At 40.6% G+C, this 18,353-nt stretch overlaps 1 protein-coding gene across 1 annotated transcript; it reads left to right on the top strand.

Moving 5' to 3' along the window:
- Positions 1-796: 796 nt before the first annotated feature.
- On the top strand, positions 797-15,854 carry miga1 (mitoguardin 1). The gene is made up of 16 exons (XM_070844720.1): positions 797-878; positions 2,236-2,392; positions 5,407-5,578; positions 6,185-6,303; positions 7,002-7,134; positions 7,342-7,478; positions 8,269-8,392; positions 8,922-9,022; positions 11,085-11,194; positions 11,312-11,384; positions 11,576-11,662; positions 11,747-11,845; positions 11,981-12,115; positions 12,795-12,848; positions 13,019-13,135; positions 13,801-15,854. Exons 2-16 carry the CDS (start codon positions 2,294-2,296, stop codon positions 14,017-14,019), a joined length of 1,779 nt encoding a protein of 592 aa, XP_070700821.1. The 5' UTR covers positions 797-878; positions 2,236-2,293; the 3' UTR covers positions 14,020-15,854.
- Positions 15,855-18,353: the final 2,499 nt, after the last annotated feature.

The raw sequence follows: 18,353 nt of genomic DNA on the forward strand, positions 1-18,353 counted from the left end.
TTACTCATAATTTATATGTTGTATCTAATAACTCATTGATGTGAAAAGTAAACATATTTGATTTATTAGTATCAAATAATTTGACTCATGAAGAGTTTATTTATTTTAAAAACCTTCTACTTTTAGCCACGATGCCTCGAAAATAATGAACTCTTTGCCTTTAAATATTAGACTTGCTGACTCAGAGGACAGTGACAACTCAAAACTGAATTTTTAAATATAGCCTGTGGGTATAAATAACAGCTGATTGTTTTAATCTGCCACAAAAGTTCTCTACATTTTATCTAATGACTTTTTTTAAATAAATATGTATGCACTCTCTTATCTTTCCAAAGAAACTGTGTAGAAGCTATTCTATAAACAGTTAAATTAATGAATCTTCCTTCCTCCTTGTGTATCTATGTGCTTCTAAATGTGTAATTTTGGTGTTGTTCTTTTTGTTGGTGAATTGTAAATCATTTTAAGTGGCATCCTTTGCATGACAGGTGCAACACAAACAAAGTTAATTGTTTCATTCATTCATTTTTTATATCTTAAAGTGCAGATTTGACTCTATATTTACGAAAATAATGTAGATTACAAAATTTAAATCGAGGCTCATGGACTTAATACATGAATTTAGTAGAGGTTAATTATATCATCTCTGTAATAAAAGCCTCCATCAGTGTCTACATCACAGTAAAACACCAACATTAATGAAGATGTAATACCTGAGATAGCCGAGAGGGGGTGCAGTAACTCCATACAGATGACAGGGGGCCTGCTTTTATTTTGAAAGTCACGCCTGATGGTTGTCCGCTGCCGCTTAAGTCCTTCACTCAGCTACATCTGAGGTCAGCCGGAGCAGCGGGAGAAAACTACGGAGGAAACCTCAAAATGTACCGGTGATGTGTTTTATACTTCCAGTTTGTCACATTCAGATCACATTCAGATCGGAGATAATCACCAAAGTCGGCGAGTTTATTTGTTAGATAGTTTAATTCAAGCTGCTTTAGCTAACACCGCTAGCCGTTATTAGCCTTACTTGCTATATAAGTTAGCCACTAGCTGCTCAGCCGGGCCGGTGTCAGTTTAGTGTTGTGGCTAATTTTCTAGCCACATGTTGTCTTGATCAACCACACAGACTAGTTCAGAGCCAGTGTGCTGCTTATATTCACTCTACGATAACATGAAACTCTTGAAAAAACAAACAAACTGCTAATTGATTGGATGATGTTTCTGGTAATGTGCTACAGGATGGAAGCTATAACTTAGTGGATAGTGCAGTGTTTGTTGAAAAGTGACTTAATGATAAAAAAAAAAAAATGTTTTTACTATAATTCACTATGCTTCACATAGAACATCATTTAAAACATCGAGGAGGAATATATAATATCAATTTAAATAGAATAGAGATACAAAGTATAGTACCATTACATACAAACTGACTAACAATCTAAATGAAGGACATAAGAAGAGAAGTCTCAGTATTTTTTTGAGTCAAAAATATAATTGTAAAAGCAGTTTGAATCTTGATTTTCTCTGTTCCTAATGGTTTATTCAGCCATTCAGGGCAGGAGTAAATGAACTGCTCAGATCTCTACAGATTCCTATGTGAACTCTCCCTCCAGATGCAATACATCATATTCATGTTTGCAGAATGCAAACTGGAAATCAGCATTTAAAGAGACAAAAACTGTTGCATTAGGCTACTTAATGAGCAGTAATAAATGTTTGAGACAGTTAATCAACAGGATAAGACTCCGCATCACACTGGATAATAATCCATGTGATGAGCCATGCGAGTCTCTTGTGCAAACTTAATTGGACGCTGCATGTTGTGTTGTCAGGTGGACGTACGGCAGCTTAGAAGAGTGTGTTCAGAGAAAGCAATACTATGTTTGCAGAAAGATAAAGCATCTAACTTTCTTATACTGAGACAGCCACTTTGCTTAGGCGTGTATATAAATGTTTGGTGGTCATGCCGATAGACCTGCAGATGAATGAATTTGTCGGTCAGTTCATGCAAGATAGTTTTCATGCAAGTAATAATTGGAAATCAAAAATGTTTTATTTAATCGGGAAGTATTTTCAATTCTACAAGTGACTGAGTTGCTCATCTCTATCAGGTGCGGCAAGAATTGCTACTCGCACACACTGTTTGTCAGAGGATTTATGGAATAACGTCATTATATCCCCTCCTTAGCCTCCCAGGTTTAATCCTTGCATGTCACTCACTCCTGTCATCCTCCTCAGCTCCAGCAGAATGGTGATGAGGATAACAGAGTTGCCAAGTCATGGATAGATCGCGACAATGACACATGAGACCCTCACAAGCTCCCAGCTGTCTGTGAGGACTGCTGCCCTGCGCATGGTTGACCTACCGCTATCCGTGTACAGCTCTCTGGCACAGGTGAGGGCTTGTTGGAAAGTGGTGGGGAGTTCCTACTGTTCTCTATATCTCATGAAGAGGGGAGGGTGTTTAAGGTACAATTGAACTTACAGGTTCTTTCCTGTTTGCAAACATTAGCTCTGATCCTATTGCTGATTTATTTGTTTCTGTTACAAGTCGTCTGCATTGTCCCTTCTACTAGCTTTTTTTTTTTTACTAGCTATTAATAATAATTACACACATTTATCTGCTGATCGTACAACGATATTGTACGATATTTCCAAAAAATACTGGAGTGATCTACATCAAAAGATCCACACTGCCTCCAATGTGGTTGACATCTGTTTAACTGCTTATTTACATTTTTCCATGTCTTTTTTTTTTCCATGTCTGCGTGAATCAAATGAGACATTTTCTTGAAGATACTTCCATATTCGTGTATCATATTTCATTTTAATATAAGACGCATATAATACAATATAAACACAAGTTACATGACTTCCCAAATAGCTAGTTTATTGTATGTATCTTTTGTAATTAGTTATTTTGCTGTGTTTGGTTGTTTGGAGTAGGGAAACCGTAACCCCTGTGCTCATGTGGCCATTTGTATCCTCATGCGCTCACTGGAAAATCAGGAAATACAAACATGGGGACTTGCTCATCAAAATTTTCCAGCACTGCTTCTCCACAGGCTTTTTTTTTGCCACATGATATGCTTCTCGTTTTCTATTTTGATGCTTTATTAATTGCAATTTGATGAGAAATATCTCCGCATGTGGCAGAGTTAGTTGTCTGAAGGTCAGATCTGATTGAATTTGGCACAACTCCATTCACAGTGTTCCCTCTAAGCCGGTTAGCGGAGCCTGTGCGGATGCAGAGTACTTTTACCTGTTTAAGCAGTTTGGCTCAGCTCCTCAGCTGACGACTTTGTGTGATGGAACTGGCCACCGGCCGGGTGAGATCAGGGTTTTTGCAGGTTCTTCAAAAAGGTCTTCAGAATTCTAAAATCCCTTAAAATGCCTCGCATATGCTTTTGACAGATCTTAAAAATGAATGGGATTATGAAGTTAGCATTACTATTTACTTCAGTCTTGCTTTTAAATGTGTTTTGGGGAAAAAAAATTGTATTGGTGACGCTGTAACAAAACTATAAAACAAATGGAACAAATGACCATTAACCCGAACTGTGCAGTCAGGCAGAATTTATCAGAGCACATCCAGCTAATGTCTCACTATGTGGTGTGTGGGCAACGCAGTGGCTCCTTTCTATATATTCAAAAAAAGAGCTACTTCTTGAAGAAACATTTAATATGGGTGACAGGAAGTTCGGCTGGATCTGCCTCGAGAACAGCTCATTTTGGGCTTTGTTGAGTCCTGTTGAAAATAAGGAATTTGAAGCCGGCTGCTTGACCCTTGTGCAAGAAGACACTCAGATTAGGAACTTTGGGTATAAAGGCATTCGAGTCGCATCCTAAGTCAGAAAGACACGAAGCCACCATAAAGAGCATTGATGAGCAGAGGAAGCTCAGGGACAAGAGCTCAGATTAATGTATCCTAGTTCTTGTGTACACACACACACACACACACACACACACTAGTCATGCGTACAGTCAGTTCAGTGTAGTCCTGTTCACTTGAATTTGAATAAATCAGTTTACTTTGCTACTAGTTCTGGGACTCCGATATCCTTCACATCCTTCTTACTGTTTTTTGCCAGTTAAATTGAATTTATAATGCTCTCAGAAATGTCTTAAAGTCTCAAATTAACTCGTTGAACCCTTCAGAAACCCAGTTGATACTGTTACTGATGAGAAGGTGCACGTGTTAACGTGATATGAGTGTAGATTAGAGACGGCCAAACTCGGTGTCTGCCTCTCCATGAGCATAAACAGTGACTGTGCTGTCAGGAGTGATACTGCAGGTGTAGTCCAAGTGGCCCTACACTCCATTTTTCTACTAAATCTAGAGCTTCTGCAATTTATACTTACAGTACACAGATACATTTACTTATTGCATGTGAATATTTTTTTTTCTCTGCTGGTCTTGTCCTCATGGCCGGTATTTTCTCTCGGTGGCCCTCGTGTTGTTGTGCGGTACATGAGGAGAGTGTGTGTGTGGCCCGAGTCACGTAGCAGATCTGATACCATAAAGGATCAGGTTGGAGCGTGTCTGACGTGGTGCTAGCAGAAACACTGCAGGCCTGTAGCACCATTTAGTGGTGTTTAAAAAAAGTCAATGTTATGGCTGTTGTCATAGCTCTGTGTAAACTCAGCGTTTATGTAATCTTCACTTGTTGGGAATGTGCAGCAGTGGTGTCTCTGTGGATTATCTTCCCTGTCATTCAGTGTGTCTATCTATAGACAGAGGGGGCAGTGCACACCATCTCAAATGGATTCTTCAGACGGCTGGTAGCTGATTCCCAGCGCTGCTCGTTACATCAGCAGTGTCCATTACATTTTGAGATATGCATCCTCAGATGAACTGTCCTCAGACATGAATTTTATTCTTTTCAAATGCTGAACGTCATGTATCTCCTTCTGTTCTTCATTGGATACTGAGGCTGAGACTGCAGCAGTCTCTTATGTGTAGTTTCTTTGCCTCAGTCTCTGTCTGTTGCCACCATTTTGTCATTTCATCACAATTCAGCCAGCAAGTTCCTGGATTTCTCAAATTATTTCTCACAGGCCTTGAAGAACTTTTCTCTTTGGGTTTGATTTTGTAAATATTCACATTTAAGAAGCTGGAACCAGAGAATTTTTACTGTTTTTCTTTAGTCCTTCTGAGTATTTAAAAAAAGATTGTTTTCTTTTCCATCTGTTTTACATGTAACTGCTATCACTGAAGTCCCACAGTTAGAAAAAAGGACGATAATAACAAGATGTGGAACTACAGAGAAACATGAGCTTTAGTCTGTTTGGATTTTCATCTTACTTGTCTTGCCCACACTGACCAAATAGAAAAAGAAACCAATCTGCTGCTCAGGCTTTCTCAAAACATTTAACTTGAAAGTCTTCCTCCCTCCACCCGTCCTCCAGGTGAGTGTCAGCACAGGCACCAAGAAGCTGGTGGCTGCCACTGCCTTCGGTGCCGTCTCGCTCCTCTTCCTTGCTCGGCGCTTCCAGAGGAGGAAGGGCAGGAAGAAGGCTCTCTCCCCCCAGTGGGAGCAGGCTGGCTTTGAGCTCTTCGCCCCGGCCTCAGCAGAGAACGGTAAAACCTTCTGACACTCAGCCATCAGCCTGTGATCTCTGTTGGTCAGCAGCTCCGTTGCTGGTTTGTGATATAATCAGACTGACATGCTGTCCCGTGCTCCCTTGGACTGTAAACTGCAGGCTCCAGATAAATGCTTTAACTCATTCAATCTCATTTCGCAAGATTTACCACTAATTAAAGGCCTAAAGAGAAATGAACTGAAATTCAGGATTAAATGGGGTCGAGTGAGCAGTTGGCCAGGGCATTAAATCTTTGTAACAAAACTGATTGAACAGATTGATGTTAATAAGGTAAAGGTTACACAGGTCTATACAGGTTTAATCAGCTTGTTAAAGTCCAACACAGTCTGGGCAATTATGAGCCGAAAGCATTAACAAGTGTGGTTAAACCAGATGCAGACGATGCTTGCTGCGCAGAGGGGATTTATTTTGTGCAAAATGTTTTAAATAAATAACAAAATAAATTAAAAATGTTACACTTGAGAAGTTGTGGTATAACAGTCATCGAACGCCGTAATCCTGCTACGGGCTCATGTCGCGTGATCACTGTATTCTGGTCTTTCTCTTTCACATCATCTCTTATCTCTCGTCTTTTTCTACCCAGATGACACCAGCCAGAACATCACTGTCTCCCTTAACTCCAAGAATGGCTACTCCTCTGGTCTGGTCCTCACTAGAGGAGACTACAGAAAGCTGTCAGGGTCCCTGCTGAGCCTGGCCTCGGTAAGACAAAGGCACGGTTTCAATGTAAAGACTTTTCTTATACTAGTTGTTTTCATCTAAAATACCCCAAAAACCCAGAAACACAATGAAATAATGAGGCACATTGTTAAGAAGATTAAGTAGAATACTAAAAAGCGGGCATGATTGGAAAAAACATTGTACACAAATTTTAAAATGAATCTAATGTCTTTGATTTTGCGCCTCCCAAGCAGAAACATAATTACTGTAGCGACATAGACTACTGCCTGGAACGCCTGTATATGTTGATGATTTTAGCTGTTTTCATTCAAATGTGATCATAAAAAAACACACAGTCACTTTGTTTTGTGTGCTTGTATGAAGAGAAGGTTTTAACAGAATGATTTTAAGTGTTTTTTTGATACATATATAATAAGAAATGATCAAATGATGGATTAACCAGGAGGTTAAATTGCGGTTATTATTTCTTATATCCTGTGTAGAAGGTGCTGACTGTATAGGACGATCCAGTGGGAACCATAAAACTTGTGCCTAAGACATGTATAATGAAAGAATATATACAGACATCAGTTTCACCGCGGCTTTTCTACACAGAGTGCACCACCAGTGTAGAGCACACAGACACTGTGCAGACCTGCAGAGTGCTGAGTTGACCTGCACTGTGTTTGTGTTTCCGCCGCTTGAAAGTCCAACTATGTTCTTCTGCTGTGTGTCTGCAGGTAAAAAGCATGAATTCGTCCAGCAGCAGCACGTGCGCAAACGGATCCACCTGTTGGGACAGAGCAGGGGAGGCTGATATCTGCAGTGTGGTCAACTTACCCGTCACCACACCTGAAAACCTGTACCTCATGGGTAAAGAAACGTGCACATGGCGTCACCTCTCTGTTACGAGCTCCTTTATGCTCATTACAAACACAAATACGTTGAAACACTCCTTTGAATTTCTTGAAGTTATTATTTATTTTGTGGGTTTTTTTTTTTTTTTTTTGTTTAGAAATGGGGCTTTTTGAGTTATTGCTTGTTTTGGAAGACTCAGTTGGTGTTTGTGTGTGTTTGCAGGTATGGATTTATTTGAGGAGGCTCTGAGGCGGTGGGAGGAAGCGTTGACGTTCAGGAGCAGGCAGTGTGAGGACGACGCCAGCTGTGCGTCTGTCAAAACGGGAGCTGGAGACGCCATCGCTGAGCAGAGCATGGAGGTGAACACACAGAAACACACATTTAAAGATATAGAATCCTTTTCGATGGGATAGATTAATCACTGCGCCATATTTAAACACCAATTCAACAACACTCCAGATTTAATGTAGTGTAACGCTGTGCTTTATCGGGGACAGAGGTGAAGGAATGATTTTTTAACATGCCATCCAATAAACTCAAAACGGCTTATGTAGAGCTTCACTTGTTCTACTTGTAGATAGAATAGCTGGGCAGCCTGTGCCTCAGCCTTAGAGCAAAGGTTTTGTGCACGGATTCAAGCCATGCCAGCATTTTCTGTACTCCGTCTGTGTACTCGATCCCTTTTATACCAGAGGAAGGTGGAGAGGAATAAACTGCCTCCAAACACTGCTCCACAGGGCACATGTATGAGTAACCAGCACTCTTCCAACCCACCAGTGGGTGTCACAGAGTTTGGATTGTATAACAGCTAACTCGGCGACTCTCTAACCAGCTTGAGAGGGTTTTGGATTAGCGTATGTTAAATGGTTAAGCTTTGGCACCCAAACATACGTCCAGTCTGCTGGTCAGTTCTCTGCAAAGGATATCCCTTCCCCCGTTTGTGCCTCAAACAGGGAAGGGAGGGGGGGATTCTCAGGAAACAACCAAAAGAGATGTTTCCACTGAAACAGGGTTTTAAAAATCTATCATTTATTTCATGCCTTTACCTCTCTTCTCACTGTACTGCAGGCTGTTTCACATGAATTATTGGCATATTGTTGGCTTTCTGAGCCATATTTTCTAGTTCACCTTCAGTGTTTGTGTGCTCAGGACGTCATCAGTGTGGAGTTCATCCACAGGCTGAAGTCTCTGCTGCAGAGAGCTTACAGCCTCCAGGAGGAGTTTGAGGGAGTGTTGTGCATGTCGGAGCCGTCATCCCACAGCAACAGCCAGGGTGAGTCACCAACACAGTATTATGCCATGATAAACACTAAGGATGTGCATTTCAAGTAAAAATGGTATTCGATGGTCACAATGAACTATTTGAAGATTATTCGACCCCACCTCTGCACACACACACACACACACACACACTCGATGCAGCAGGAGTAACTCCTTCAAACTTCACTACATTGTTGTTTTTATTATCTGCCAATTTTGCTTGTGTCGCACAAACACTACTTGTGGCAGAATTACACGCTGGACATAAATGTTTGGATTAAAGCAGACGTTAACGCGATCGCTGCTCAACATTTTCCGTCCACTGGCACCAAGTGTCGCAGCACGAGGGCGATCTCCCCGGGAGTAGAGGAGAGAGAGCCTGGATAAGAGCTAAGCTAATCCAGCCAGTACCTACGGCTGCTTCTAGCTAATGTCCGGTTGAAAAGATCGGCTGTATGAAAAGGAACTCAGGATATAAAGATATGTACGACCAAACAATGCAGAGTAATGTTTCACATGACAATGATTATTCACTGTTACAGATAAAATGGCTGACATGTTGGCCAGAGAGGATCTGGACGACGCCTGTCTGAGAGACAGCATCAGCATCGCCTCCACTGACTCATTTGTGTCTGCAGCTGAGGTGAGAGAAGCAAACATCACGTTCTGAATCACTGCAGGACGATAAATGCAACATTTATTTTCCCAAAATGCAGAACAAATGAACCGTTTTGATTACTGACCCCACATCCATCTCAAATTCTTTACATTAATCTAATACTTTATTTAAAAAGGTTATTAAAGTCTAAAAAACTGACGAATTATTTAAAAGTTTGCACTCTTGTTGCTTGATTGGAGGTTTCAGAAAACAAGATACTGGATTAATGGGTGTGATTTGATTCAGAATGATCTCAGCGATATCGCTTCCATTGTGTCTGTTTACAATTACACATTAAAGGAAAACAATTACTTGTGACCTGACCAACTAAAAGTAGTTTTCCAACAGCTTCTTTAATATAAAACACAAATAGAACATTGAAATAATATGTTTAAAAAAAACAAATTCACATGTGGTTACAAAACAGATATTATCTTTTCAGCCAGTTAACCCGCCACAACATGGATATCATGTCCGATTCACCACAGTAGCCTCCTATCAATGCAGTACAAGTGAATATGGAGCACATTTTCTTGCAAAATAATCGGAGTCTGTCACTTGTTGGGATACAGATAGGCGTAGGCTATTACTATAATACGAAAGGCGGAGTCTTTATAAGTGTAGTGAACAGTCGTGTAGTCAATAAAATGTTTTATAATCCCTCAGGTGAGCACCTCAGTGGCAGCAGATAAAAGATGTCTGTCTGAAGCATCAAATCTAAAACCAGTTCACAGTAGCAGTCTGACTGAAACAGCTTTGATCTTCCTGTGAATGCACCACCCGGTGTTTACCAGCACTCGGCTTATCCCCTTTACTCATTAAGGAGGGGGTGGGGGGGTCGAGCTGTGTGTATCCGGTGCTACTGGTGCACTTGACCCACAAAGTACAAAAATACACTGATTGTTAAGAATGACTGATTTGTTTACTGAAGCCAAATTCCTTGGAATGAAGATGAGGTGCTCAGATAGAGACCACCTGCTGATCGCTAACAGGATCAGGTGTTCACATGTACAGCACACATCTTTTGCTGTAAATAGCTGTTAAAGAGATAGTCCAGATTATTTGAAGTGGGGTTGTATGAGGTACTTACCCAGAGTCAGTGTGTTACTCACAGGGAAGGAAGGAGCTTGTATTTTAGTCACCTAAAAAAAAAAATCTATATCAGTTTAAGTGTTCAGAATGTTTTTACAATATTTACACTTTACATTGCAGCTCCCTCAAACAGGCAGGTGAGGCCGTTCTCTCTTTCAAGCCACCAGACACAATCGAGAAAAACAGTAATTTTGCCGCACAGAACGCGAGAGTTGCTGGTCCACAGCTGCCTCGAAACTATCCGAACTATCCCTTTAAGCTGCTAAACTTTCTTGGGCCTACACACAGAGTTAGATAGATGTGTCTTTAAAATTCACAACAGCTGTAAATGAAGGTATTTAAAGCGTCAAGCCTGTTTGATTTACAGCATTAAACAGGCAAAGCTCAGGGTAATAAAACTGGGTCACTTACTGAGTCACTATAAATAGACCCTCAACATTCTTCCATCACTATACAACACACAGCTCGCTGTTATTCTGCACAGGTTGTCACTAGAGCTTCCACTCACCACAACAACACGGAGAGATCTTGATCCTTTGAACAGTATAAGAAAACTAGGACTGTAATCCTGGTTCAGGTCTGCATTTATTTTAGGTAGGACAAGAAACGACTTTGAGTCCAGCTACTTTTCTTTCTGCTGTCATTACGTCAGATTCAGCTGTCGGACACAAACCCACTAAACAGCGGAGACAATGTGCAGACCTCTTTTCTTTAAAGGTTGTGAAGTCCTTCAGAGTCCAAAAGCTTTATATTTGGTTTAAAAAACAAAAATCACTGGAGGACAGAGAAGGACCTACTGCATTCTGAATAAGAAGCATGACATGTTTTTACTTCTAGTGGGCTAGAAGACTCGTGGGCTGCATCTCATTTCAGGCGCTCCCTCTGACAGGCGTGGGATTGAAATGATCATTATTTAGTCATTTTCTGCCTCTGCTGTCTGTCTCTGTCGTATCAGCTGTCGGAGCACCGAGAGCTGAGGAGCGTCTCCGCGCTGGGTCACCACCCCTTCTACGAGGAGGCGCTGAAGATGGCCGAGGAGGGCAAGATCTCCTGCAGGGTGCTGCGGTAAGTAACGCTAATTAGTACAACAAAGGTGAAGTACAGGGAACTTACATTTCTGGATCAATGTTTTTAAGACACATTTCACATTCTTGTCTTTTTCTTGATTATTTTCTTCCTCAGGACTGAGATGCTGGAGTGTCTTGGGGACATAGATTTCCTGGCTAAGTTGCACTGTGTGCGGCAGGCATGTCAGGTACAGTATAACCTGCATGTGTTAACGTACATCCTAATAACACATAACAATATCTTACCAGAACCAGAATAGGAACCATTTCACTCTATAACTTAAAGGCACTATGTGTCGAATTAGAATGTTCAACTGTTGTACTGCCCATTTTAACAATAAAGATCCAGTAAAAAAATGATTTATTTTTTTTTCTCCAGCTCATTTTGTGTGAGAGAGCGACCAGGATGTTTCTGGCCGACACGGGAAAGAAAATACTGTCTTCCATTATTATCAAAGCACAGAAGGTGAGACCTACACTGCAGCTAGTGAAGACTGATCCATCTCCAGCGTGTGCTCCTCCCTCTTAACAGCTATCGTTTGATTTTCAGAGCCCAACAAGATTCGAGGAAATGTTTGAGGAGATGATTTCCTTCCTGGAGCACACGGAGCACTGGGAAAACACCGAGGTGGAGCTGGCCACACGAGGGGTAAAAAAACCTAAATAATTAAACCTCTCACCTGAATAATGTACGACTTCTGCTGTCTGATCACAAAACGGCATCAACAGGAGTAGATTACCTCTTTTTTATTATAATGCTTTATGCTCATTTTGTACTCACCAGGTGAAACATTTGAACTTCTATGACATAGTGCTGGACTTCATCCTGATGGACTCATTTGAGGACCTGGAGAATCCACCGATCTCCATCCAGAACGTGATCAACAACCGCTGGCTCAACAGCTCCTTCAAGGAGACGGTCGGTAAACATACAAACTGACAGAGTTTTTTCTTGGTGGTTAGTAGATCACTAGCAGCAGGGTATGAATGACATTAATATGTAATTGTTAAATCCGTAATATTTGTTAACGTTAACTGTTCTCAGGTCAGGAATGTAGTTGAATTGATTAGACTTTGATCGACACAATCATTCATGTGAATCAAAAATCTTTAAAAATTTTAAATTTTTTTATTTATTAATATACAGAAATTACTGTGTGTATAAAGAAATGTAAACTTCACATTTATAGGAATTCAGATGCTGTCTGCAAGAGAAATTCTTTGGTTCATATACTTTGAAAGTGCTTGAAAAAGTGCTTGAATTTTACTCTGAAAAAGGTGTAAGAACCCTGAATATTGTGCTACTACGAAGACAATAAATTGTTATTCGGAAAATGAACTTGTAAACACAAGTAGACATTTCACTGAACAATATGGAGATCTTGCAGAGAAGAATCTTGGTTGTGTACAAGCGTTTTAATTTTAGACTTTGGTTTTGAAAATTGCAAATATAAAAAAGCCAAATTGAAGAGTGAAAATATATACAGCTAAATACCTTGTATGGATTTCCATGTTTTTCTTAGATACTTAAAGTTGTTGCTTTTAATTTTTAACCATGTGGGCTTCTCATAGATGATGAATCTGCATGTGTTTGACAGGCGGTGGCATCAAGCTGTTGGTCAGTGATGAAGCAGAAGAGAGAGCACATGAAGGTAGGTTCAAAATGTTGTTCAATTAACGGTAACAAGACTGATCGCCGGAGAAACACTTCAGATATCAGTCTGAACAAGTATTAGGTGCACAGACACCCCAATAACTACCATGTTTATTAGTTCTTTTCTTTTCAATCCCATCATTTCTGTAACTCTGCTCTTCGTCTCAGGAGCCCGACGGCTTCATCGCTCATTTCTACGCTGTGTGTGAGCAGATCAGCCCCGTCCTGGCCTGGGGCTTCCTGGGGCCCAAGAGTTCCCTGCATGACTTCTGCTGCTTCTTCAAGGTCAGGCTCAGCACCAGAGAGACTCACTAAGTATCAGCCAGCACCCTCTACTTGGTGTTTACACAAGCAGGCCTCCTTTATCACACACCCTAAGTTACCATGTAGCCACATGGGACACACTGATTTCAGCTTTGGTGGATTTTGAAACCGATGTGCATCATAATTTAGTAGCAGCACATGAAAAAATGTTCGACCCTTGCTCCAAAAAGAAGCTGGTCACCATAGACCTCCATGACTTTTGTCATTTATTTGTCCATTTTATTGTTTGTCAGTTGACTGTGTGAACTACTGGATACCTGAATTTCCCCGAGGGAATGAATGAAGTATTATCTATCTACCTATAGTAGATACTAGTGAACGACATCCTTTTGAGAGAAGGGTATCTCAGAATATGTCTCTCAAAAAGCCAGTGCTTATACCAGCACTACAAATTTAGTATTTTCCTTAATCTGTCTTTAAAGTACAAAGTACCACCTCTCTTAAAAAAATAAAAAAAAAATACACTCCTCCTCAGTATCCTAACCTATCCTAAGTGTGTGCTTCAAAAGAAAAGATTTATGTGTTAAGATTTGAATACCAAAGAAGAACATCTTGTGTCAGTAACTGATCTTGCTGGATTCCTTTTAAGCTGCAGCCCTTAAAATAAACTGTATTTTTCCCTTCAGGATCAGGTGCTGTACTTCCTAAAGGACATTTTTGACGTGGACAAAGTGCGTTACTGCTCCGTGGAGAGTCTGGCAGAGGACATGCTCCACCTGCTGCACCGGCGCTCCGAACTGTTGCTGGCCTACCTGGGAGCCGACTCCCTGCGGCACGTCAACGGCTGCAATTCCCCACAGATGCAGCTGGTGCCCAGCGGTCTGCTGGAGGCTCGGGTGCAGTGAGGGACGGGAAACTCCTCTCCGAACAATGCAGCATTTATCAGAGGGTGAGTTCACTCCAACCGTTGGACCAAAGAAAACTGTCCGTATTAGGTCTGAAACGACTGGAGTTTCCACCCATCTGGTGCACATACATGGTTAAACCAAACGCTCACTCAACAACTGTAATGTGAAACACCACTTCACTGAGGTCTGAAACCCACTCATCACGTCTCCCATCATGCTGTGTGCTCTTATTGCCGTGTATCTGAGGATCCATATGAACTGTACCAGCTGTCTGCCTTCACCCTCCTCCTTCATCGCCCCTCCCCAGCCCCCTTTTCACTGTGCCATGGCAGCACACGATAGTTTTAAAATATCATAGCAATATTTGCAATTTAAACTTGCCGTGAGACTGACAGCAGATCTCATGGAGTCGCTGTAACGCTGTCTAAATTAAGGCTTATTTATTGCTGCTGAGAGCAATTTGTGCGGAGAGACAGAAAGTATTTTCTGGTATTTATTTTACTATACAGCTAAATGACGCAGGATTTATTTTTTAGAAGTTGTAGTTTTACTTGTATGTGGATTCGTGATCAGCTTCAAACAAACAGTAGTACGAACACAAATGTATAGTCGTCTATCATATAGAGGTGTATTAGATGTAATTCCACACCGTACTAAACATCTGCAACACAGAACCATTAAATGTATTGTTTTTGATATAAGCTGTTGTCCAGGGAAATGACTGCACCAAGGGACTGAGAAATGTAAGATGTGTTGACTGGAGTCGACAGGAATGGGTCACCCTTGCTCCGTCATTACTTTTATTTATTTACTTAAAAGGGAAAGTTGTTTTTGGCACCAGGACGTAATAGACTGTGCATCGCTGTTGCGTAGTAACCTTCCAGATGTTGAACGACTCGTGCCACTCAGTTTTCCATGACGGGCAAACATGCAAGAAGCCTTACTATCAACCCACATACTTGAGCCTCGTCTTCATCACCGAATGTCGGTCTGAGAAGTACGACGACGTGTGTGGTTATCGTCTGCTCTGCTTATCGCTCAGAACACGAGAGCAGTGAGCAGTGAGAGGAGAAACCTGTATCGTGTGAAGAGTTGAATCCAAAATGCTTCATGTGATTGACAGTCAGTTGTCATAAGCACTTTTTGCAATGTTAAAGGAAAGGTTCACATTTTTTCCAAGTCTCTTAAAACACACATACTTGAAGGAGTTAGTGGTCACTCCTCCTGCTCCTTTAATCTAAATGATGCTACAGTCGTCTCAAACTGGTCTAATCAAATGATTTCTACTTTGAAATTCCCTCTTTGGTCGTTTTCACGGATGCTTCCTTTAGTGCTCCAGTTCAGCAGAAAATCAGTGAAACTTTGCTACTTTCTAATGTGGATGTCCAATTAGTGTTGATGGGTGGTGCATTGAAGCAGTAAATATCTCAGTGCTTTCTATACTGACCGAGAAAGCAGAGTTATCGTGCTCACTGAGCACAAAGCTAAAATATTAGCTACTCATGCTGGTGACGAGATTTTGCAGCAGCAGAACTCAGTATCACAGGTATTCATGACTACATTTAGTGACAACACTGCTTGGACTGTTGGTCAGACAGTAGGACATTTAAACACATCAGGGGCTCCAATAACTTGTGCTTTCAAAGCTTTATTTGAACAGGATATTAAGGGTCCTGTCCCATCTTACTTATACTTTAAGTGCATTAAGAAGCTTTAAAAAAAAAAATGTGAAACTGTCCTTTAAGGTGGATCTTATTTTGGTTACAGAGAATTTATTATTTTGGTTTACATCTGAGTTCACCTTGTTTTTGAATGAATTAAACCAATAAAGACTGACAATGTGTTCAAGAGTTGGGTTTGTTTTTTGTTGTACAAAAAAAAAGAAAAACTCACGTAAATAGTCCAGTTTGTTTGTTACAACTTTATTAATGAACATGGCAACATTTCAAAAGTCAGAACATTGGATTTAAAAAAAAACAAAACCAATAAGATTTGATAATATACACAGCACATGAAAACCTTTTTACCTCTAAGGCATGCTCCTTGTTTAGTCTTCTACACCCCCACGAACTCTGTGTTGAAACACTAAGCATCTCACATGTACAGAGTGAACAGTCTCAGACAAGCAGTACGTGACCCATTAACTACAGTGAGTTTTAACTGATGACCCCAAATTTACTGCCAATAAAAGTGCACATGTAATTGAAAACATCAGTTCCTGTCCTCATCCAACTTTCTAAATAAAGCACATTCCTATTGACTAAAAGGTTATTAATGAAGGCATTGAAGCGATAAGAGAAACAACCATCAGACAACTCTAAATACACTATGGCATCATGGTTTAAAAAAACACTCCGAGCTGAAAAACATGTATCTGACCAACACTTTGCAATCACAGAATTTGAATTTCATTGCGTTGCCGTTTTACCTTATCACTGGAGCTCTTGAACGGTCTACGTTCAGCAGTGGGATTGACTCAAAGGATTCCTCCTTTTGGGGACAAACTACGACAGGGCCTGATTCTATGACCTAAGCTTGCAGCATCCTCCAACACTGTGAGCGAGAAGTGAAGGCAGCAGCGTTTCAATAGTAGATTTGCACTGCACTTGAGGGCAGATTCACACCACGACAGAGAAATCAAAGTCATGTATTTCACCGTTTTTGACCTGGCGGCTGAGCACAGTTGCTAACTTCTGACAACAGGCATGCAGGTTTAATAAACCAGTGTCAAGGCTGTCTAAAGCATCGATATACAGTCACTGTCAGACTTACCAGGATGCAAAAATAAGGCTATTGTCAAGTATTAAGCACATACGACAGTAACATTTCCTCAGTGGGCCTATGCTACAGCTTTTTCTGGGTAAAGTCAAACTTCATGTAAAAAGTCATACAGCTCATATCATGCAGTTCATTCATGAAAGCAGATCATCTTTAAAGGGCTAATAATACTTTCTTTACGACTAAGCATAAATGCATTGAGGCATGTTGAAAGACACAGGTAAGCAATTCTTTGCATGTATGGTTGCTCATGTCACTGGACAAAAACACTGGTTTCCTTAGGTTTCGCTTACCTGTGTTATTGCAGCAGAACCTAAGGTGCAAGGTCTGGGATGACACTGCAAAGATCAGATATAATCGCACTGTTTGCCATCAGTGAACAATGCAGTCAAAAGATGTGTTTTGACCTTTAAGTTAACAGCCTTTGAACAACACAGTGCTCATTCAGAAAATGTCATAATCAATACTGAACTAGTCAGAAGCACTTCCACTACTGGCATTCCACATGCTCATATTAGGACATTGAAGTAATGACAGCAGAAACCTAAGCATGCTACACTGGAGGTTATGCAGTAGGACTTTTCTAAGCAATGTGTTGCAATAAATGGCATTTCAAAACAGAACAGTCTCAACTAGACAATGGCACTTAGCAGGTCAGGTATTCAAAACGCAAAAAAGAGAAAATGGACATCCTTAAACAGTTCCTACCGACAGTGCATCTGACATTCAAACCCTCAGTTCAGAAATCCAACTGGTACTGAAATGCTACCTACACAAACAGTCTAGAACAATCTACAAAGCATCAACATACTGCAAAGATTCAAAGTCTGAATGTTGAGCAGACTGGAGCCACACGGGGGGACATAAGTCTCAAACATGTGGCACAAGAATCTAACGTACTATTCCTCTCCTCAGAACATTTCATACTTACCCAGAGACATGGGGAAAATGGCAATATTTGACAAAAAAAAATACTACATCTTTTGCAGTTTATAAAGCATCAAAAAAAAAAAGGCGGGTATCTCTTAAAGTCAGTCACAGGTTTGTACTTACAGTATAGGAGGGCTCAACTGATGGATGACGACTGCTTAGCCACCCCCGACCCTACAACATCTATGTTCTTATACTGGATAAACACTAACAGAATGGGCACAGCAAATAACGATTTTTGCAATGTTTTTATATTAAAAAAACATTCTTTAAAAAAGAACAAATTTATACATGTGAGTTAGTTCGCAATTTGAAATGGGCAAGACAAACGATTCAATGCATTTTTCGATACAGTGGTAATTTACCTGACTGTCCTGGAAAAAGAACAGCAAAAAAAAAGGATATAACACTAAAAATATGCAGCATTTTGTTTTTGCAACCACGTTTTCTGAGGAACATGTTGAGAGAAATACTTGCTTACCGCTTTTCTAAACTGGCCTGTGGAGGAGGAAGTGTCTATCAAGGCAAAATACAGTGCATCCTACCTCAACAATGTCAGCAAACCAGGCAAAATTAATTAAAAAGAAAAGCAACAATGCCACAGCAACGCAGTTAAATGCATC

This window comes from Pempheris klunzingeri, chromosome 15 (genome assembly GCF_042242105.1).
Source record: "Pempheris klunzingeri isolate RE-2024b chromosome 15, fPemKlu1.hap1, whole genome shotgun sequence".
Taxonomy (NCBI): domain Eukaryota; kingdom Metazoa; phylum Chordata; class Actinopteri; order Acropomatiformes; family Pempheridae; genus Pempheris; species Pempheris klunzingeri.

Coding starts and splice junctions, on each gene's coding strand:
- miga1 (XM_070844720.1), top strand. CDS start 2,294: ATGACACATGAGACCCTCACAAGCTCCCAGCTGTCTGTGAGGACTGCT. Junction 6,304..7,001: donor CCCTGCTGAGCCTGGCCTCG/GTAAGACAAAGG, acceptor GTGTGTCTGCAG/GTAAAAAGCATGAATTCGTC. Junction 11,195..11,311: donor ATCTCCTGCAGGGTGCTGCG/GTAAGTAACGCT, acceptor TTTCTTCCTCAG/GACTGAGATGCTGGAGTGTC.